This window comes from Schistocerca gregaria, chromosome 7 (assembly GCF_023897955.1).
Source record: "Schistocerca gregaria isolate iqSchGreg1 chromosome 7, iqSchGreg1.2, whole genome shotgun sequence".
NCBI classification, from domain to species: domain Eukaryota; kingdom Metazoa; phylum Arthropoda; class Insecta; order Orthoptera; family Acrididae; genus Schistocerca; species Schistocerca gregaria.
In genome coordinates this window covers 275,649,918-275,672,189 of record NC_064926.1, presented here as the reverse complement: position 1 = coordinate 275,672,189, position 22,272 = coordinate 275,649,918, and the positions used below count along the sequence as shown (strand labels likewise).

At 40.1% G+C, this 22,272-nt stretch overlaps 1 protein-coding gene across 1 annotated transcript in view; it reads right to left on the bottom strand.

Annotated features, from left to right (window-relative positions):
• The window catches only part of LOC126281215 (katanin-interacting protein-like), a 288,539-nt gene that overhangs the window by 33,345 nt on the left and 232,922 nt on the right, over positions 1–22,272 (bottom strand). The window contains exons 11-12 of the mRNA XM_049979962.1: positions 21,567–22,176; positions 2,908–3,047 (exon numbers count right to left, since the gene is read on the bottom strand). Coding sequence (XP_049835919.1) covers positions 2,908–3,047; positions 21,567–22,176 — 750 coding nt within the window. The remainder of the gene's footprint in view (positions 1–2,907; positions 3,048–21,566; positions 22,177–22,272) is intronic.

The window sequence follows — 22,272 nt, the reverse complement described above, 5'->3', positions numbered from 1 at the left end:
CAGTGTCCGGAGCAAGTATGGTGTGTCTGACACACCGGTGTCAATGTGTTCTTTTTTCCATTTCCAGGAGTGTATAACACCAAAAATTTCAGCTTCAAGAATCAGTTCCTAGATGTGAAGAACTGGAGACAATTGCAAGAAAAGAAGATAAGTAAAAAGTTTATTGTAAATCTTACTCATCTTGAAGCTTATTGAAAGAGTTACTTATGAAGTCAGTAACAATCAACAAGTGATGTGAGGTAGGGGTAGATTAGCCTGTACCAGGAGATATGTTTGAATCCTACTTGTAGAGCCGGGGCTGGGAATTAGGTGTTAGCCAGTCACCTGTTACGCGTCAGATGCATTAGCCGGCCTTCAGGAGTGCACAGGAAGGAGGAAGGAAAAAGAGGAGCGCAAATGCCGAAACTGAGGAAGGATAGGACAAGGTGAATGAAGAAAGAAAAATGGTTCAAAAAACAATGGTGAGACTGTTCTTATGTCAGCTACGGAGAGTGCCGAACATTCATAAAAACACCCCACACATGTTCACTATAGGAGCGGAAAAAGAACAGCAAGATAGACATTCAGCATGGAAGGGAAAAGATGCTGCAAAGGCTGAGGCCCCATGGTAGATCTCTCCCCATGTGAACAAAAGTCTTAACATGAACATCTTTTGTAATGAACTGTTTATAAATGGAGAAAGCAAGGCAAATGGTATATGTGTTCCAGTAAGACCATTGTTGTTGTTTTATTTCAATAAAACAGAAACACATTTGTTACAAAAATACACATTTCCTTGGAGTCACAAGACAGATTTAAAATATCTTCACAGATTTCAGAAATAACCTCAGAAAGAAGTATATTAGGCAGGAACAGTTGTGTAAACCAACACTATGGGTGACCACCAATAAAATTTTGATTCCACTATGTCTGTTATTGTCGGTTATTAGTCACTGTGTTACGTCTATTGTGCTACAGGTATTGTGTGATTTTTCTTTCGAGAAATATATGAGTACATAGCACACTAACCACCAGTGGATGCCACAATTTTCTTCTTCCTTTCGTCCATACTTCCTAATATATAAATTCTTTTCCAAATACCAAAATGTATCAGAATAAATAAAAGTCTATAAAATGCTGCACTGTACAAAGTACTTACTGTGAGACAGTCGCATTTTCTTTAAATTCATCGCCCATGGCCTCTGGCCTGCTGAGGAGCACAACAGTCCTGGGTCCTTGGATATACCACAAAAATCTGTAGGATTACACCACACACAAACAGACCTGGACTGCAGGCAGATCGGTGAGACTAGACACGATGGTCAGAGCCTACAAATTAGTGGGAAATGTTAGGCTTCAGATTGGCAGGCCCGATCAGTTAGAGATACCCACAGAAATGGCCTGTGGTTTTGGCCTGTCATGAAGTCCACTTGTGTGGCCAGTTATTCATATGTTACACACACCATGTTGATGAAATGAAACCAACGAGATTTTTCAAGTGTTTTTTCATGTTTCCTTGATATTCCCCTGATATGTTTGAAATTCCCTGATTTCCAGAATTTGCGGCAACCCTGACAATGTACGAGGACAGGTGTGTGCGTGTGTGTTTGCGTGCATGTTTTTCCTACACATTTGAAAAAGGAAATGCATTCCAAAAGCTAGCCAAGCTCTGTACCTTTGTGTGCCCATCAATGACACAGTGCTTCTGCCTTTCGGTGAGCTGTGTCCTTTATTCCTAAATAATTCGTAATTTTCAATCAGAACTTTCTGTACATTATTATGTTAAAAAATATATTTTTCCTGAGGAGCCTCTTAAGAAATTGGAAAATTGGGGGGGGGGGGGGGGGGGGGCATCTTACACTCATGTAAATCCAGTATTACAGAAACTGAAACAAGTTCGTAGGGAGGTTTTAAAAGCACACATATGGGAGACCTCAAACCATGTTTTCCTTTAACTTATATCATTCTCCATTTTAATTACTTTGTACTGATCATTTTAAATGTTTCGTTTGATCTGTTCTATATAATCATTACAGAGATACAAAAATTAACAGGTTATTTTTATTTTTCCTGTATCATCAGAATCCACCAGTTAGTCACCCTGACAACAAATGCAGCAAAGACTGTCAAGTTGTCGGTATATTTGTTTTAACTGATGTTTCACAATGATGCAGCCTAATATTTAAAATGGTGTTTTAAACTTTTTTCTGCTTGTTACCCATCTTGCTCCTTATAAAACCTATCTACAAAATTCTAGTGATTTAACATTATTTTTAAATTTGTGTCTGGCTGCTTTCTAATGTCTGTTTCTGTTAGAGGACCTGGCAAATGGCCAATCCTTTTCTCACACAAATCAGTATCTAATGATTTCAATAGCAATAGCATGCTAAACTTCAATGTCAGAAGAGAATGTCTGCACCATATTATGAAAAGATACACTGTATGATAAAACTTGCCTCCCAAGGAGATGGTGATAATCTGTTCAATGTCGTTGAGTACTTTAATGAGAGCAGGGAAGTCAGAAACAAACTGTTAGAAACAGACCACCAGAAGAACATTATAAAGCACTCTCTGATGTGAACTACAGTAGTTTGCAGGGTATACATGTAGAAGTAGATAGAGAATACTGTGAATAAGAATTCATAGACATTTAATTGCGTGAATGGATTAGAGCGAGATAGTGAAAAGGAGGAATCTGATGACTGTAGAGGCTAGGAGATGTTTACACACAGCTTCATAGGTGCACTTAAAAATCTTGTTAACATTTAAGTACTAAAACTGAAAGGGGTTTACTAAGTTTTTCAATCTGTAGTAAACTAACAAAGAAATATCAGATTTGGATGAGCATATTACATTAAGAAAGTTCACATTGCTTGATTGATTGGATTTCATCAGCTACTCAGTATGTCTTTGAAGTATAATAATTACCTCATCTGGGAGAATTGGGGCCAGCCACATATGTTGACCATCTAGAGTGTCATTAACACCATCCACGAGTTTTTCTGGTGTTCTCACATCACCTTCAACACCTTCTAATACATTCACACTGTCTGGATATGCTCCAATGTCTGAAATAACATGATATTTTAATACAGTATTTGCAAAATATACTAATGGATAACATGAATTGCTTAATAAGACCATTGCAACTACACCAAGACAGTCATTCAGAGCAGAAAGAAAACTATTTCAATAAGTAATGACCAAATACAAAAATGTTAAGTCACGCCACAGAAATGACAATTCAACGCATTAAGGTAGACACAAGTTTGAGTTAATATCTTCCCACTTATTATGCAACCAGTACATGATGTCATATAGTTTCATATTTTGCGGAAACTTATCAGTAACTTAAAAGTTTTCAGAGTTCAAGAACATGTAATACGAATTACTTGTGTCATGAATTCAAGAATGTAATCCAAAGGTTTATTAAAACAATAGAAACTCCAGGTAGGAATATCAACAAAGCAGGAAAAGACAGATTGCTGCTTACCATAAGGACATATTAACTTGCACATAGGCATAGGAACACTTAAAAGACCCTTACAGGGTGACAACTTTTGAACTGTATGAAATAAAATTGTCATAACTTTTGAACAGTTTGCATTAGGATGTTCAAACTGCATGGTTTGCTTTAGCGACGAAGCCCCTTTCATTTGGATGGGTTCATCAATAAGCAAAACTGGTCCATTTGGGGGACTGAGAATCCACATTTTGCAACCGAGAAGCCTCTTCACCCTCAACGGGTGGCTGTATGGTGTGCAACGTCCAGTCATGGAATAATCGGTGTTATATTCCTTGATAGCACGATGACTACCAAATGGTATGTGAAGATTTTGGAAGATGATTTCACATCTATTATCCAAAGTGGCCCTGATTTTGACAAGATGTGGATCACCTAACATGGAGCTCAACCCTATTGAAGCTGGGGAATGTTTGATGTCCTGGAAAAGCACTTTGGGGACAGCATTCTGGCTCTAGGGTACTCAGAGACCACTGGAATGGGCTGCCACATTCTCCAGATGTGAACACATGACTCCTTTTTGTGGGGCTATATTAAGGGCAAGATCTACACCAATAACCCCGAAGCCATTGCTGAGCTGAAAACAGCCATTCAGGAGGTCACCGACAGCATTGATGTTCCAACACTTCAGCACGTTATGCAGAATTTCGCTATTCATCTTCACTACATCACCGTCAATGATGGCAGGCATATCGAACATGTCGAAATATCTATAGTGACATTTACAGGTTGAAAGAAATGTGGGCATGCTATAATTTGTAACTAATGTATGCTTTTTTTCATATAGCTCAATAAGTGTCTCCCTGTACATCTAGCTCTCGGCCACAGCCTTCATCAGTAAATGATAGACACACACCAGCAATCACAGATCACTTACAAACAATTGTTAACTCCAGCATCGGCATTCTGGCCTGAGATGCTGGAGCTGGCAGTTGTGTGTGTGTGAGGTGTGCTTGCTTGTGTGTGTGTGTGAATGGTGTGTGTCTACCCTTTACTGATGAAGGCTGTGGCCGAAAGCTGTATGTAAGTGTCTTTTAATTGTGCCTGTCTGCAACTTGATGTGTCTTCTTTACTGCAAGTAACAATCTGTATTTTTCTACATTGTTGAGGCTTATTCAAGGAACTTGAAATACTATGTAATGCTTCCCATTATAATTATTCCATAATGTAATATGTCATAAATAACATAGCATTTCTTTTTCAAACCGAAAGCTCAGTTCACTAAATCAATAACAGAAATAAGAGTTTTAGTCCATTGACAAATTTTTTAGTAGACCCAACTGATGTATGTTGTTATTGCGGTCTTCAGTCCAGAAACTGATGTATATATTATTAATATCAAATAATGGTTACATAAAATCTTCTATACATCTTCAGTGCTGTAATGCGGACTGTATAAGCAAATGTTCTAAATTATCTTATGCATGTCAGTTTATACACAATTACATGTTTGTGGTATGTGTGGATAACATTTAATGAAAATATGTTTCAGATTTTTTATGTATTTCACTTCCTCGAGATCCTTTTCTTTTATGATCTGTGGAAGGAACGTTCGCATATTTTTCTCTTGTAGATATGTATTGTATATTTTTGTTTTTATGACATGTACAACATTCTTGATGACTTCCTCACTACAGATCTATGGAAAAAAGTCTATCTATCGATTAAAGCTGTGAGCTCACTGGTAGAAAGAAAGATCCTGTATGGCAGTTGCTGACAATGCTCTCTTGGTTTGCGTGGCTTTCAGGCATTGCATTGGTTAGTAGTCAACAAAATTCTCCTTCAAAAGAAATGGAAAACATTATGATTACTGTGACTTACCAGTTGAAGAATCTATGAGCATGCTGGCACAATGAACTGCATTTACGAATTTGATGTTAACATTTGACAGAGTAACAGAGTATACAGTCTCTGGTTGGTGTACAAAATAGTTTAGCTGTGCCTAGTGCATTCTAACCTGATGACTTGGTGGATGACAGGAATGTTTGCCTGAAAACGGGGCTACAACACAGAAATTTGTTGGAAAGAACAAACATAAATAAATAAAATAACAACAAAGAGTAGATGTGGGACACCTATCTCCAATGCAAACTCATACTGCAGCAACTGGACTGAGTTTATCACTTACATAATTTAGGCTGCAAATCCCCATTTTAGTACAATCAGTGTCAGACACCACATGAGGTTTCACTAATTAGCTATGTCATAGAGCAGCCTATGAAGTAGCATCAAGGTACACCTGTATGACAGAACTTTTAGAGATGAAATTACTGTGCATGTGTTCATCACAGGGTGGCAGCAGTATTTGAGACTCTTAGCTGAGAGACAACAGATTTCAGATTCCATGACTGGCAGAGGCTGTAGTACAAGAGATACTGCAGTTGTAGGTGGGAGCAAGTAAACCGAGGATTTGGCCTGGTGGTTGGAAATACCCAGCATGCATGACCATTAGAGAGGTCCTTGATGAGGCTAGACACTGGTAGAAACAAGGGACGGCAATATATACCAAATAGACCCGAGTTCAGTAAAACCCAATGCAGTACATCTAGAAAACAAGCAAGCATGGCTACTTGCACAGAAAAATAAGATGAGTATGTTCGTAAAAATGCACCCTCAATCAAAAAAAGAAGTTTCTGAGTACGATCAAAGTTTTGCAAAAAAAGGAACTTTCAAATTTAACATCTCTTCAAGGAATTGGAGATTTTGATAAATTATCTCTCAATGGATAGAGCTTGAACAGCTGCATCAGAATGTACTTATAGAATTTTGTACATTTTATATATTTTGCACTATATCCTGGAGTATATATACTAGGGTATAGAAATATCACATTCACACAATAAATAATGAACTGATAAAAGTATCATCAGCATAGCAAAATTAAGCTAAGGTATCTAGGCAAAAGTGTAATTATTTCAATATGTTTGTAATTTTGCAACAGTAAAACCTCATACATTAACTACCCTGCTGACGAAACTATAACTATTGTAAAAGCTAAGACAGTCAGTGAGAAACTAAAGATAAGATCAGAAAGCTGAGAAAATTTTGTTATATACTGAGATGTTTTACAAATCCTAAATATAAGAGAAATGTTTATTAGATATGTTGTTGTTGTGGTCTTCAGTCCTGAAACTGGTTTGATGCAGCTCTCCATGCTACTCTATCCTGTGCAAGCTTCTTCATCTCCAAGTACCTAGTGCAACCTACATCCTTCTGAATCTGCTTAGTGTATTCATCTCGTGGTCTCCCTCTACGATTTTTACCCTCCACGCTGCCCTCCAATACCAAATTGGTGATCCCTTGATGCCCCCAAACATGTCCTACCAACCGATCCCTTCTTCTGGTCAAGTTGTGCCACAAACTTCTCTTCTCCCCAATCCTATTCAATACTTCCTCATTAGTTATGTGATCTACCCATCTAATCTTCAGCATTCTTCTGTAGCACCACATTTCGAAAGCTTCTATTCTCTTCTTGTCCAAACTATTTATCGTCCATGTTTCACTTCCATACATGGCTACACTCCATACAAATATTTCAGAAATGACTTCCTGACACTTAAATCTATACTCGATGTTAACAAATTTCTCTTCTTCAGAAACGCTTTCCTTGCCATTGCCAGTCTACATTTTATATCCTCTCTACTTCTACCATCATCAGTTATTTTGCTCCCCAAATAGCAAAACTCCATTACTACTTTAAGTGTCTCACTTCCTAATCTAATTCCCTCAGCATCACCCGACTTAATTCGACTACATTCCATTATCCTCGTTTTGCTTTTGTTGATGTTCATCTTATATACTCCTCTCAAGACACTGTCCATTCCATTCAACTGCTCTTCCAAGTCCTTTGCTGTCTCTGACAGAATTACGATGTCATCGGCGAACCTCAAACTTTTTATTTCTTCTCCATGGACTTTAATACCTACTCCGAATTTTTCTTTTGTTTCCTTCACTGCTTGTTCAATATACAGATTGAATAACATCGGGGATAGACTACAGCCCTGTCTCACTCCCTTCCCAACCACTGCTTCCCTTTCATGTCCCTCGAATCTTATAACTGCCATCTGGTTTCTGTACAAATTGTAAATAGCCTTTCGCTCCCTGTATTTTACCCCTGCCACCTTAGATATATGGGAAACATATTTTTTGTAATTCATTACAGTCTGAGTGCATAAATAGTTGGTCTCCATCCTGAATGGGATCCATCAATTTGAAGACTTGGTACACAGCAGATGTGTGTATCGATGGGTGAATAGTGAATTGCAAACTTTAAGTGTTTGTGAAATCCAGAATGAGATTTTCACTCTGCAGTGGAGTGTGCACTGATATGAAACTTCCTGGCAGATTAAAACTGTGTTCGAGTCTCGGTCCGGCACACAGTTTTAATCTGCCAGGAAGTTTCAGGTTTGTGAAATGTTCCTAAGTACAAATTTGGGGACTTGCAAAAGTCTCACACATCAGCAGTGAAAACTTAGAAGTTTTACAAGACAAGTTCATCAACTTGTAATATTTCTAAGAGTTACAGCAGGAGGGACTTGCAGTAACTTCACACAAGTTAGCCACTGGGAAACTTGTAATATTTCCGTGAGTTATTGAGAGGTTGGACTTTAATAATTATGGTAGCTACAGGAGCTACCTAATAGTTATTAACATGATGAACTGTTTGAATGGTAAATTGACAAAGCATTAGTTAGTTAGTTTCATGTTCTATGGATCATTTGCATGACGAATTGTAATGATGTGGAACAAGTCATTTTACAATCACATCACAAATATGGCTACATACTGAGCATGTATAGGTGTGAATTATGAAAGGGAAACACAGTTGTTAGTTAATAATTCCTGTCTACCCTCTTTTACACCTTATAATAATAGAAATTCTTCCACAGATTAGGAGTTGTCAAGGAGGAACTTTCAGTTTGTTTTCAAATTGTATTTTGCCGTCTGCCAGACATTTTATATCACTGGGTTTTAGTTGCAGCATTATGCACCCCTTTTTTCTGCTTAAGACAATTTTAATGTGAAGTAATGAACGTGATTGTTCTTTCTGGTGATGTAATTATGTGACTCATTGTTCCTTTTGAATTGCAGAACTGTAGTGGGTTATTTACAACAAATTTTATTAAGAAAGAAATATACTATGAAGCTGTAGCCAGGATGTCTAATTCCTTAAACAGACATCTACGAGATGATGGTGAGTACCACATATTATTTTTACAGCAATGAAGGCTTTCTTTCCTAAAAATGATTTACCCCACAACATTATTCTGTATGACATTACTGAATGAAAATATGCAAAATATGTCGCCTTACTGATTCGTTTCTCCTCAAGATTTGCAAATATTATAAGTGCAAATGAGGATGCACTAAATTATTTTAGAAGTGCGAAAATATGCATTTTCCAGTTTAAATTATCTTCAATATGAACACCTTATTTATTATTCCCTCGCCACATGTTACACTTGGCACTGGTGTAGTGCCTCTAGACATGCAGAAATGAATATGTTTCGTCTTCTTAAAATTGAGAGTGGCATCATTTCTCAAAAATTAGTCAATGTCTGTTAAGAACATTGCCTACCATTTCTTCTGTTACTGTAGGGACTGATTACAATACTAGTATCATCCACAAAAGAACTAATTCTGCTTGTTGAGTACTAGATGGTTGATCATTTACGTGTATGGGGAATAATGGCGAGACGTTCCCTGATTACATTTGTTGCATTACTAAGTACAAGTTTTTGCATTCTTTTGGTTAAATATGATAGTGTCCATAGGTAGGTTACATTAACACTCACATTAAACCACATTTTATCTAGAAGGATACTGTGGTTCACACAGTCAAATGCTTTAGGCCACAGAAAATACCAAACAGATGTATTTTTTTATTTAATACTTCTAATATTTGGTGAGTGCATGTGTAAATGGCATTCTCAGCAGGGCAACTCTTCTGCAACCCAAACTGTGATTTAATGAGGATACAATTGTTGCTCATGTAGGAGACTATTCTAGAAAACACCACCTTCTCAAAAAATGTGGGAAATGACATCAGCAGTGAAACAGGTCAGTAGTTATTAAGAAGTCTCGTATCACCTTCCTGATAGAGGGGTTTAACAATGGCATATTTTAATCTCTCTGGAAAAATGCCATGAGTAAGTGGTGCATTACATATTTCAGATAAGATAGGGCTTATTACATGGGAACAAATCTTTAGTACTCTGATGGAAACTCCATCAAATTCAGATGATCTTTTATTTTTGAGAGAATATACAATTTTCTTAATTTCAGAAAGAGAAGTTGGTGATTTTCACATGACTGCATTTTGATGAGAGATATTTTTATACATACTGCTGTGATTTTCTCTTGAACTGTTTGTCCCTATATTTGCTACAAGTGCATGCTGAAAAGTAATGCCTCCAAAAATTTCTATGTGAAAACTCTAAAAGCTTTTTAAATAATATAAACATTATTAACATTCTACTTCTTTATTTTTCATGTCTACATATTTATTTTGCAATGTCATTGAGTATCAGAGGCTGTGCACGAAATATGGACCACCACAGAGATACTGCAGAGCAAAGCGCTATCACAAGTTGCCAATGAGGTACTAAGAAGAGGCTATGCCTCCCGTACCTCCAAGGCCCTCTGCCCTGAAATAGCATAACCAGAGGCCAGGAGGGCAGTCCTGTTCGAGTTCGGATACTGTCCACTTCCAGGAAGTTTCTGTTGGAGTAACATCATTGTGCTGCCTACTCGCTGTGACACAGTCCATGTCAACCTTTGGGGAGTAAAGATACTTCCACCTCCTGTGAACTGTGCCTACGTGCCAATGCTATCGGATCTGTGTCAACAAGTTAGGTTAGGTTAGTGTTGTTTAACGTCCCGTCGACAACGAGGTCATTAGAGACGGAGTGCAAGCTCGGGTTAGGGAAGGATGGGGAAGGAAATCGGCCGTGCCCTTTTCAAAGGAACCATCCCGGCATTTGCCTGAAACGATTTTAGGGAAATCATGGAAAACCTAAATCAGGATGGCTGGAGACGGGATTGAACCGTCGTCCTCCCGAATGCGAGTCCAGTGTGCTAACCACTGCGCCACCTCACTCGGTGTGTCAACAAGTGTCTACAAACTTGTGTTTTCTAGTGAGTGTAGTGAAGTTACAGTACAGCCATTCTGAACGTGTCTCAATTTTTCACTCAGTAATCATGGCTCATGTAGTATGTTCTGAACCCCAAGTACATGTGTGCAGTTTAAGTGCTACAGTTAAGCCTGGTGGGTAAAGATAAGTTTTGTTGCAATTAATAAAGTATTACTTATTCTGAGTATTCTAATTAACTGTTTATTACTAGCCACCTTAGTGTCTAAGAAGCCAGAAACAACACGTAAAGTCATGGCGAGGATGCAGCTCACAATTAGCTCATTGTGACATAATGTGTAACACACCCTCTCTTGCAGCAGTGATATTTTTCTGTGTGTGTGTGTGTGTGTGTGTGTGTGTGTGTGTGTGTGTGTGTGTGTGTGTTGTTATATTGAGTGTTCAAGGCATCTCTTCTAGATGTGTCTTTAATGCAAGCTACACAATCACAGAAACAAAGGATTCAACAGTTACTACAACACTCCAGGAATTGTAGCAGCACCACAGCTGCTGTCCCAGCCTGTTCAATTGGAAATAACTCAACAAACAGTTTGTAAATGCCTAAATTCAGGGAGATTCTGGGGTAAAGCAAAGACTGGGCTGATTATGTTGCACAAATGATGTTGCATTTCAACACTTATGGTGTAATAGGTAACCAGCATATTACCGAGCAAGGTGGCACAGTGGTAGCACAATGGACTCGCATTCGGGAGGACGACGGTTCAATCCCATGTCCGGCCATCATGATTTAGGTTTTCCGTGGTTTCCCTAAATCGCTCCAGGCAAATGCTGGGATGGTTCCTTTGAAAGGGCATGGCCGACTTCCTTCCCCATCCTTCCCTAATCCGATGAAACCGATGATCTCGCTGTTTGGTCTCTTCCCCCAAACAATCCAATCCAAATAACCAGCATATTTACCATTTTCTCTTCACCATAGGCTCTGTGAAACAGATTTCAGATTGCCAACCTCATGAGACCTCCTATGAAGAGCTATTTGACAAACTGTAAAGTCATTTTAAATCACAAGTGCATATAGCGGCTGGTAATTATAAGTTTTACAGATTAAAACAGTAGCCAGGACAGTCCTACAAACAGTGGGTAACAGAACTTCACAGCCTTACCAGACAATGCCGCTTTCAGTTTCCATGTGGGTTAAGTTAACAATGACATTATGATGAGAGATGTGATTGCTCAGACTGTGTCTGATTCCCATATTCGTGCTGCCATACTATAGCATCAAGACCCTGACCTCAGCACAATATTGCCAATTATTGAGTCACAGGGCATGGTCAGTGTAACTAAGCATGATTTTCAAGCACCTGTAATACCTGTTGTCAAGAGTAAGACTGTTCAGGAGCCAACCTGCCCCTGCCCCCCCCCCCCCCCCCTCCCTCCCTCTTCTGCTCAGGTCAGATCAGATATCACCCACCGTCTAAGTCATGTGCAAACCAGTCGCACTGTCAGGTCCTGGTGCAGCCTGCACAATTGTGAAAGTCCTACTCATGTTGCTTTCAAACACATGATAGGGCACAGTGCCCATGCCGCAAAGCCAAGTGGCAAACAAGGCCATGTGTAATTGGTATGTTTAAGTACAGATGTTGTTAAGCAGCTTTCACATTCCATGCCAGACAATGATTCTAATGTCTATTGAGGTGTATATTGTGTCTGCTGCACAACATTACACTGATCCTGTTGTCAGATTGCCAGGACACAAACTCTGAACTTATCAATCGGCAATCCAATAATTTGTGTGTTCAGTTGCGTGCGTTTAACAAGTGTGTTAATTTACAGTTAGATACTGGTGCTACTATTATGCTGCTCAACCACACTACATATTAATGGTTATGTACTCCACAGCTTCACCAACCACATAACTTGTTGTCAGCATACAGAGGACAATCTATTCCTGTGCTTGAAGTGTGCAGATTACCAGCCACATTCCATGGTACTACTAAAACACTGTTATATCACGTGTGGTGGTCTCACAAGTCTACTCACATTTTTGGCATAGATAGCTTTGACGTTTTCAAATGGTCAATTCAAAGGAAGGTGTTATAAATGAATTCATCTAGCTTTATGGCCAATATTAATACATTATGTGACTAGAACAGTTCTCTGTTCCATGGTAGTTTAGACAAAAGCACAAGGGTTCGAGGCCCACGTGACAATGAAAGACAATGTGCAGGCCAAGTTTTTTAATGTCTGTCCTGTCCCTCATGCATACAGGAGTGGGATGCTGCAGACTTGCAGGACAATGCAACAAACCAGTGTCGGCCAGCATATCAGCATCACCCCTGGTAGTCCTTACTAAACCAATGGGTGGGCTGAGTCCCTGAGCAGACTTTAAATCAACCATCGACCCACAAACTTCTGTTGATTCTTTGTCCAATGCCCCACCCTGATGATCTGAAGGGCAAATTAGGTCATGGTCATTTCTTTTCAAAAACTGATCTCCAGGAACCCTACCTGCAACTGCTTTTAGATGAAGAATAAGAGAAGATTTCTGTGATCAACACACACAAGGGATTAATCCAGTTTCAGCAATTACCATTTGGTAGTACTTCCACACCAGCTATTTTCAAGAAGTTACCTTGAACAACTGACCTTGTAAGTAACCTCTGGTTCCAACTATTTAGATGATATCAACAACGTAGAAGACATATTTCTACTTACCATAAAGTAGACACGTTAAGATGCACACAGGCTCATTAGAAGACACTTACATAAGCTTTTGGCCACAGCCTTCATCAGTAAAAGACAGACAAACTCCATCCATAAACACAAGCAAGTAAAACTCATGCACACAAAACTGCCTACTCCAGCATCTCGGGGCGGAATCTTCTTTACAGAAAGAAGCATCTGTCTTTTCCTACACTGCTGATATTACTCCCTGGAGTTTCGAATGTTTTATTTAGATAATATAGTTGTCTCTGGTCATATGCCAGCAGAACAGTTACAAAATTTTGAGGCACTGTTTCAAGTGTTGTCCAAAGTGGGAACTGACATGCAACCATTCAACGTGTTCCTTCTTCTCATTGAAATTGAGTATCTTTGCCATGTGATTAATGCTTACATGGCATTCATACATCACAGTTGCACTTACTGGTCATTGTAGCTTACCTGTGCCAACAAATGTATCACAATTGCAAGCTGTGCTAACCTATTACATCCATTTTATTCCAAATGCTGCTCAAATTGCAGACTCTACACTGGTTGTGCCAGCATTCAATTCTTATGGTCAGCCAAATGTCAGAGCATTTTCCAGCAGCTGAAAGACTACTAAGTGATAGGTGTGAAGTCCTCTTGAACCCCAGCAAGCCTGTCATTCTTGCAGTAGATGTCTCTTCTTATGGCAGTGGTGTGGTGTAGGGTTTCAATGACAGGCCACTGTGTTTGTGTCAAAGACACTGACCTAGGGCCAATGCAACTACAGCCAACTTGAAAATGATGTATTAAATATTATTTATGGGGTCACACATTTCTACCAATACCTATACAGTTGCTGCTATTCTCTAGTTAAGAGACCACAGACCACTGACAGCTCTGTTCAGGTCCTTCCAGCCCATTCTAGCATGTACAACACAGAAGTTACAATGGTGAGTGCTTCTCTTGTTCAATTACCAGTACGAATTGTCACATCAGCCCAGTACCAAACACTCCACCACCAACCTCCTGTCAAGACACCTCATTGGCTCTGATGCTCTGTTTGATTCCTCTCATCACACTGATTCAGAAGAAATCCAGCTTTTTGAAGATTTTCTGGTCACCTTCCATTGTGTGGCACATGAAATGGCATTGGACCCGGTGCTGTAGATGGTGCTCAAGTTTGTTTGTCATGGGTGGCTGTGGAACCTGAAAGGAGACCCGCTACCCAGTTGCTTGTCACTACTTCGCTCATCAGCATGCCATCTCTGTACAGATGGGTGTCCTCCTGATGCACACTGAAAATGGCAATGTAAAAGTCATGGTCCCTCACTCCCTCCAGTGGGAAGTTCTTTGGCTGTTGCACCAAGGGCATTGGGGTATTGTCCACACAAATCAGTTGGCAAGGTGCCACTGTACATGGCCAGGAATATGTGCACAAATAGAGGCCATGACTTCAGACTGTTCAATGTGTGCAAAGTATCAATTGGCTACTGTAAAGTGGTACTTTGGGTGGTAACATCCTGATGGACTTTGGCAATGTCTGCACATAGAGATTGCCGGGCCATACTGGAACATACGCTCACTAGTGGTTGTCGATGCATACAGCAAGTTTCCCTTTGTTGTTCCAATGAAGTCTACCACATCAGTCAGAACAGCGTCAGCTCTTACGATGATCTTCTGCACTGAAGGCTTACCCGAGGTGATAATGTTGGATAATGGGCCGCAGTTCATGTCTTGTAAGTTTGAACAGTTTCGTGCAGACAATGGTATTCAGCATGTCCTTACAGCGCCCTTTCATCCACAGTCGAATGATAAAGCCGAACGCTTCATTAGGACCTTCCAATTACAAATGGACAAGTTGCGGGCCACCCACACAACGGACCAGGCTTTGAAAGTTTTCCTGTCATCGTATTGCTCCCAGCTCAAAGGTGTTAATTCACCAGTAGAAGTCCTGAAGGTCGATGCAATAGGACTCTGCTCCATTTGCTAAGTCTGCCACACAGACTCTATTTCCCTTCTTCTGAGTCACAGTTTCAGTCTCAGGAACCAGTTTTAGTTTGTGTGTTGACAGGGGTCACAGATGGGAATGGGGTGTGGTGCCTGAGGTGTCGTCCTATTCCACTTAGGTCATACACGGTCTGACAGAGTTGCACAGGCAGCATTGGAACCAGCTTTGACCAATCCACTCAGGACATTTCCACCGCCCGCTTTCTGTTCACAGATCCAGCACACAGCCAGGGCATGCAGCAGCCACAGCAGACGTTGCCTCCTGCAGCACAGTCAAAACTGCAGCAGGAGATGCCCATGGAAGTTGACCTGGTGCTGCCACCAGCTTTGCAAACGTGCTGGCAGCCCATAACATAACCAGTAACAGCATCATGCCCAACTGCTTGGCCAGATGCCCCAGCCTTCATCTCCTCAGACCCGCCTGATGGAATGTCTGTCTCTGCCAACCAAGCACAGCCTGTGGTTGGCTTCAAAGTCAGTGTTTACAGCCAAGTGTTGGGTGGATACCGGGTTGTGGGTGGGTGCTAGTTGCCAAACAAAGTTTTGGCACTTACCTCCACAGTTGTTTTGGTGATTCATCCTCCCCCCACACCATCATGCCATGGCACTGTCGAGTGTCAAGAGTAGCGCAAGAAGTATTAACAACCACAGAGATACTGCACAATGTGATATCATGAGGTGCAAATGTGATGCTAAGAAGAAGCCAAGCCTCCCATAGTTCTGAGGCAGCACCACTGTGCCTCTAACCTGAACTACCATCACTAGAGGCCAGAAGGGCAGTTCTGTTTAAGGTCAGATTCTGTCCACTTGCAGAAAGTTCCTGTCAGAGCAATGTCATTGTGCTACCTAGTCACTGTGACACTACCAATGTCAATGGTTGGGGAGTGATGAGACTTCTGTCTCCTGTGAACTGTGCCTATATTCTAATACTATCAGAACTGTGTCAACAACTGTCTACAAATTTGCACTGTATTGGCCTTGAAGATTAATAAGCTACAAGACAAAATTAAGCTTTAACATATAATATTGTTCTTTTTGCAAGTATTACGCTTTAAGATACATCACATAAATGTGCCAGTAAAATTTTAAACAATGACAAAAAGGTCTGATTTTATGGACACAAAATTCTTCTAAGTGGCTGGTCCTCAAAGTGTTAAGTTTTAAATGAGAGTCAAATGCTCTGTGATTTAAGAAATTCATCGCACAATATCACATGTAAAGTAATTTATCTTGCATAAAAGGAAACTTACTTTGAAAGTAATGCTGGATTTTCCTGTGATCTGTTAGAAATAGGCTTGTTTTAGTAGTTGCCAGTGAGCACCAGGATATGAGCATTACTAATTGTGTGCAGCTACGATTACATAGGAAGCCCATATGTTCGTACGTATGTGGTGTGTCTAAAAAGTTCGTAGAATGGTGTCATATCTGAACGACAACTTGGCACGTGTGTGTGTGCATGCGCAAGATCTTCAGAGACTTTAGAAGAATTGATATGCAGCATGCACTGCATGTGACTGGCTGTATAAACAGTCTGCAACCAGTTGAAGATAGACACTGAGAGAGGAAGTGTCACAGTGCCGTGGAGCAATGTGTAAATAACAAGTTCTGCTACAAATTGGGGAAGACTGCAACAGAGAAACATGGAAGTGCAGGTGTACAGGAGGGAAGCTGTGAGCAGAAAATGTGTTTACAAATGGTTTAAACACTTACGTGAAGGGAAGGAAACAACTGAGGATGAGCCACATTCATGTACGCCATCAACAGCCAGAACCCCAGAAAAGATCAAGAAACTGTGACAAATGCTGGCACAAGATTGGATACAGACTCTTAGACTGGTTGTGGAGGAACTGGGCATCAGTGAGGTAAGCAGATCTGCTCCCGATTTGCGCTGCACAAGCTCACAGACGAGCAGAAAGCAAAACAGATGGAAACTGCTGACGATCTCATTTCCATGTGTGATCAGGACACATTGCTTCTGAACACCATCGTCACGGGGGATGAAACCTGGTGCTACCAGTTCAATCCGGAATCAAAATGGCATTCAATGTATGGTGTTCACCGTCTTCCTCGTAACCAAGAAAAGGCCGTCTGCAAAAATACAAGGTGAAAACACTGTTGATCGCCTTCTTTGACAACAACGGCACCATCCACAAGGAATTTGTTCCTGTAGGTCAAGCCATCAATGCTGCATTTTACCAGTCCGTTTCGAACCAATTGCTACAATGTATCTGGTGGGTTTGGCCAGAGTTGCACAAGACTGGAGAATGGATGCTACACCACGACAATGCCGCTGCACACTGTGAAATCAATGTGTGCCAATTACTGGCACAGAAGACAGTAACTGTTCTTGAACATCCTCCGTACTCCCCTGATTTGGCTCCTGTGGACTTCTTCCTGTTTCCCCACTTGAAGGTGGCCATGAAAGGTGAACGCCATCAAAAATTGTGTGACAGCCGTTCTGCAGTCAATTCCACAGGAAGCCTTTGCTGATAGATTCCAGAAGTTGTACGAACATTGTCAAAAGTGTGTTGAAGCGGGTGGCGACTATTTTGAAGGCAATAAAGATCATTTGTTTGTATCTTTTGTTTTGTTTGTTGTCTGATAGCATTCACCGAACTTTTTAGACACATCATGTACATAGCATTAAAAGAAACACAACATCAGAGGATACTCCATGAGTGTCGGGATTTCGTAAATTATACTAAAATGCATAATTTGGCTTAAAGAGCACATTCACATGTCCAGATTCACAATAAAGTACACCCAAAACTGATTTTAAGCTTTTCAGTGTTTGTTTCAGGATGCAAATTTTCTTTGTGTACCAATATTGTATTATCTCATGTTTGATTCTTTATTATGGCATAATGCCACACATGCCAGAAGATGATAACATGCATTGGAAATTCAACAAACTGTTGAAACTAGCCAACAGTGTGAAATGAAACACTTTGTTTCACATAAATTGACTGCCTCTGCAGAGAAGATTAATAAAAGTCAAATTTCTTTAGAAAACCATCAAAACTAACTTCATTGTTCTACAAGGTGATTAATGCTTGACTGCGAAAAATATGGATATAAAATCAGAAAATAAACAAATTACATATTTTAGCCTTCTGTAATTATATGAATGTATTTTAATTCACTTTACACTTCCCGGCCACAGAAATCTGTTTTGTTTCCATTTGATGTGAGAGCTGTAAACAAAGAAGAAACAGCAAAATCGCTAAATGTAAACACACGTAATGTGGAGATTACCCAACTACAACTCACATTGCTCTGCACATGCACAAATCTGGTAGCTTTGGGCGCCATAAAAATTTTCCTGGGTAGCATCTGGCAGTTTGTTGCTACTGCTGATACAACTAACAGCCACCCCTCAAGTAGCCAGAAATGGGAGAAAGTACTGCTCATGCTGTGTCGTCTGAAAAACACACAGCCAGGGCAAAAGCACCACAGGTGCAAAGATGCGAGCTGTTCCAAATTCCATACAGACTGACCCCTGCATGGATTCCACCAGTGCCACAGGTGGCGCTGAGGATGAAGACATTGACTTCACCTTGGCCAATTGCCAGCCAAGTAAATCCGCCAATGATCGGACGACAATGGACTGAAGTCTACTCAGAAGATACAAGAGCAGCCCTTTCTTACTTGGTTTAATCATCCTGCAGGACTTAGGCAGACAACGTTGTTTACTGAAGAGACAGTTGTTGTAAATTGCATTTACTGTGTACTGTGACGTTTACCTACAATTATTTGCAAATAGTCATTGAGTGTGTTTTTGTGTTATATTACATCATGTGTTGCAGAATTTATTATTCGAGAAGTCACAAAGATAAGTAAACCCTCTTAAATCATTTGTGTGTCTTTGTTACTAATTTGTTGGAGTGTTGTAGCACCTTTGTTCTCCTATCCTATTACCTGATCCAGGGGCACAGCTGCATAATGGTAGCAGGGAGAAATTGTCTTAGCAGTATACTGCACCAGAATCTGTTTCATGATCTTACAAGCTCAGCCTCCACAGTAGTAGTGACAAAGCCTTTAAAAAACAGACAATGAGGGTTTACAAAAGCTCATATGCTACTCAAGTGCGCAAGTGCAGGAGCCGGTGATAACTGCTCAGATGAACCTAAGCTAAACAGTTGTGACGTCACACTCACTGGAAGCAGTTTGTAGTTACGAAGTACGGCATAGTCTTCATCCTAATGCCTTTGCCACATTTTGCTGTTAGCAGACATTTGTGTGTGCATTTCCTTTTGTTAGGGTATCAGTTCTTACTAGTCAAAATTACAAAAATTTAACTGGAAACTAAAACAATGGAAAATTATTGGAATTCTAAAAAATTCCCGGGTTTTTCCCAGATTTCCCATTTGTCCCAGAATGTACACACCCTATCACAACATTGTAAGGCTCTGGAGCTCACACGCTAACAACTGGACCTGCGGCTCCCACTTGAGCCAGCATCGCACCCTTTAACAGAGGCCATATCCAGGACCATTCCACTGTGTCCCATCCCAAGGTCCACCACCTGTCTCAAATTGGATTGGAAGATGAAGGGCAGTGATGCAGGGCACATGTATGCCTCATCTCCAAGCAGCATTGGTGGATGTCTTCTATCTGGAGAACATCTAGATGGACAACGGTACTTCACCACAAAGTAGCATGAGTGATGACATATTCTACACCGAGGAAATCATATCAGACTGCCCTACCTATGCCAGCTCATTGCTGTCAGGCTTTGGGCAGAAATACCTCACTCCTCAGCTCTCTAGATGGCACTCAGTGTTGGTGGGGGTAGGGGTAGTGAGGAAAGAGATTTGGTACTTCTCAGAGCTATTGATAATGCACCACCAGAGATATCCACACAGCTGGAGATGATCACTCCCAGGAGCCAGCGAGCCACTGTGCAAGGATTAGGAAAGGGCATCATAAGCCTCACTATGTTACATGGGCATGGCCAATCACCTCATATCACAAATAACATAGGGCTGCTACGGCAGTAACAGTCACTTATAGTACTATACCTGCACACTGCCTACCTACAAGACATACTGTACTGTTTCTATGATGCAAAACACAGCTATACAGCTTGGACTTAGCTCATGGTCTCTACTTGGATTACGTTGCTCCACGACTCCTCAGTGTCATAAATTATTTGTATTTTATTCTACATTCATGTAATTAAGTATGACTGTGGACCAATGTAGACACTGAACTCTTCTTATTTCCTGTGCTAGTATAAAAATCACTTTTTTTGTAAATATAATGTAAATGAATGGATAAAAAACCTACTCACCAACTGGTGGCAGGAGAACACACATATAAAATGTATTACAGTTTGCAAGCTTTCGGAGCCAGTGGTTTCTTTTTCTGGCTGAAGGAGTAGTATCAGGGGTGAAGGAAAATGAATGGTGAGATTTATGAAAAGGGGTAGAGTGCAGAGAAGTCGCCCAGAAACCGAGGTCAGAGGAGACTTAGTGGACAGAATGTGAAGAAGAAGGAGCCACTGGCTCTGAAAGATTGCAAACTGTAATACCTTTTATACTTGTATTTTCCTACTGCCACTTGGTGAGTAGATTTCTTACCTGTCCAATTAATAGCAGACAGTTTCTGCAAGTCATAAGTCATTCACAATTCCTAAAAAGATTGCAGGAATCATAACATAAAACAAACTGAATGGGTATTTTGATTAATAAAGATATGTTTGAAAGTCACCAACTCAAATCAGCATTCTTCTATCATGCAAAAAAATCTCAGGCAAAGTAGGGTGCTACAAAAATATGGAAGGAGATGTTGCCTAAGAAGAAACCTCACGAGTGGGACCTGCTTACTAAATCTTCTCTGTACAATACTATTCTGCCTGATTTGTGAACTGGTATTGACAGGTACAGAAACATGAATGGATAATATCTACAAGTGACACTGGGTGTGCGTGCCAAAAATAACAGCTTAAATTAGTTGGTGTAACATTTTTGCTTTTGGTGTGAATAACCTCAGAGACATATACAGGCTCTTTGACAATTCAATGCAGGGGCTGGAAAACCTACAGTTGCGTTGTAAATAGAACTGTAGATATCAGTGATTGTTATTATTCTTATTTCTTTTGAAATATGGAAGCAACTAAGTACAATTTGATTGCACAAGTATGTACAATTTCATATAACATTGTGTTATTATTTAATTTTTTAATTGTAATTTGTCAGTCTGCAATATATGTCTATGTGTTAATACATTTTCACTTTTTGTTAAATTATCTTTTTGAAATAGTAATGTTACTAACTTACTATTTTCAGTCAGCCTTATTTTTTTCCCATATTCATCATATAGTTCTAGACCATTCAGTCCGACATAATACATGTCACCCCAAGTTGACAAAATTAAAAGCTGGAACACAAAACCTTCTGGCATCACAGGGGCTTCATATTCCTCATCACCTAAATCACTGTTGTCACTGTACCTAATTGACACTGGAGGAGGTAATAACCTCAATCCATTTTCCTCATGTTTTACTTTGTTCAGCTCTGAATCACTGCATGGTAACTGTGACATGTTACTTAGAGCACTATCACTTGCTGCACTGTTCAATGGATAATCACTGTTTAATGACTCCAAAGTAGCATTATTTTCATTTCTCCTATCACAGCTCATTGCTCCACGATCCTGACACTCTGCATCAAACTCAAATGATGACAAAAGTGGAGAGTCATGTTGATCTTTTGTGTTGCTGTATTCTTCAAGGTCTGCATCTACAGGCTCTGCAACAGGGCTGCCAGAGAGCTTCAGTTCCTGGACAAAGTTGAAGTGACAGTTTCCAGGAGCACGACGTACTGGAATAATTCCGTCAACACCTGCTACCACAAGTTTTCCATCCAAATGCACAGAAATAATCTTCACCTGAAATTTTAGAATATTTCTGCAATTCTCAATGCAAGAACAGAGAAAAAGCACAAAAATCAGGCCATAAGTTTTTACACAAAGAAAATTTGTAAC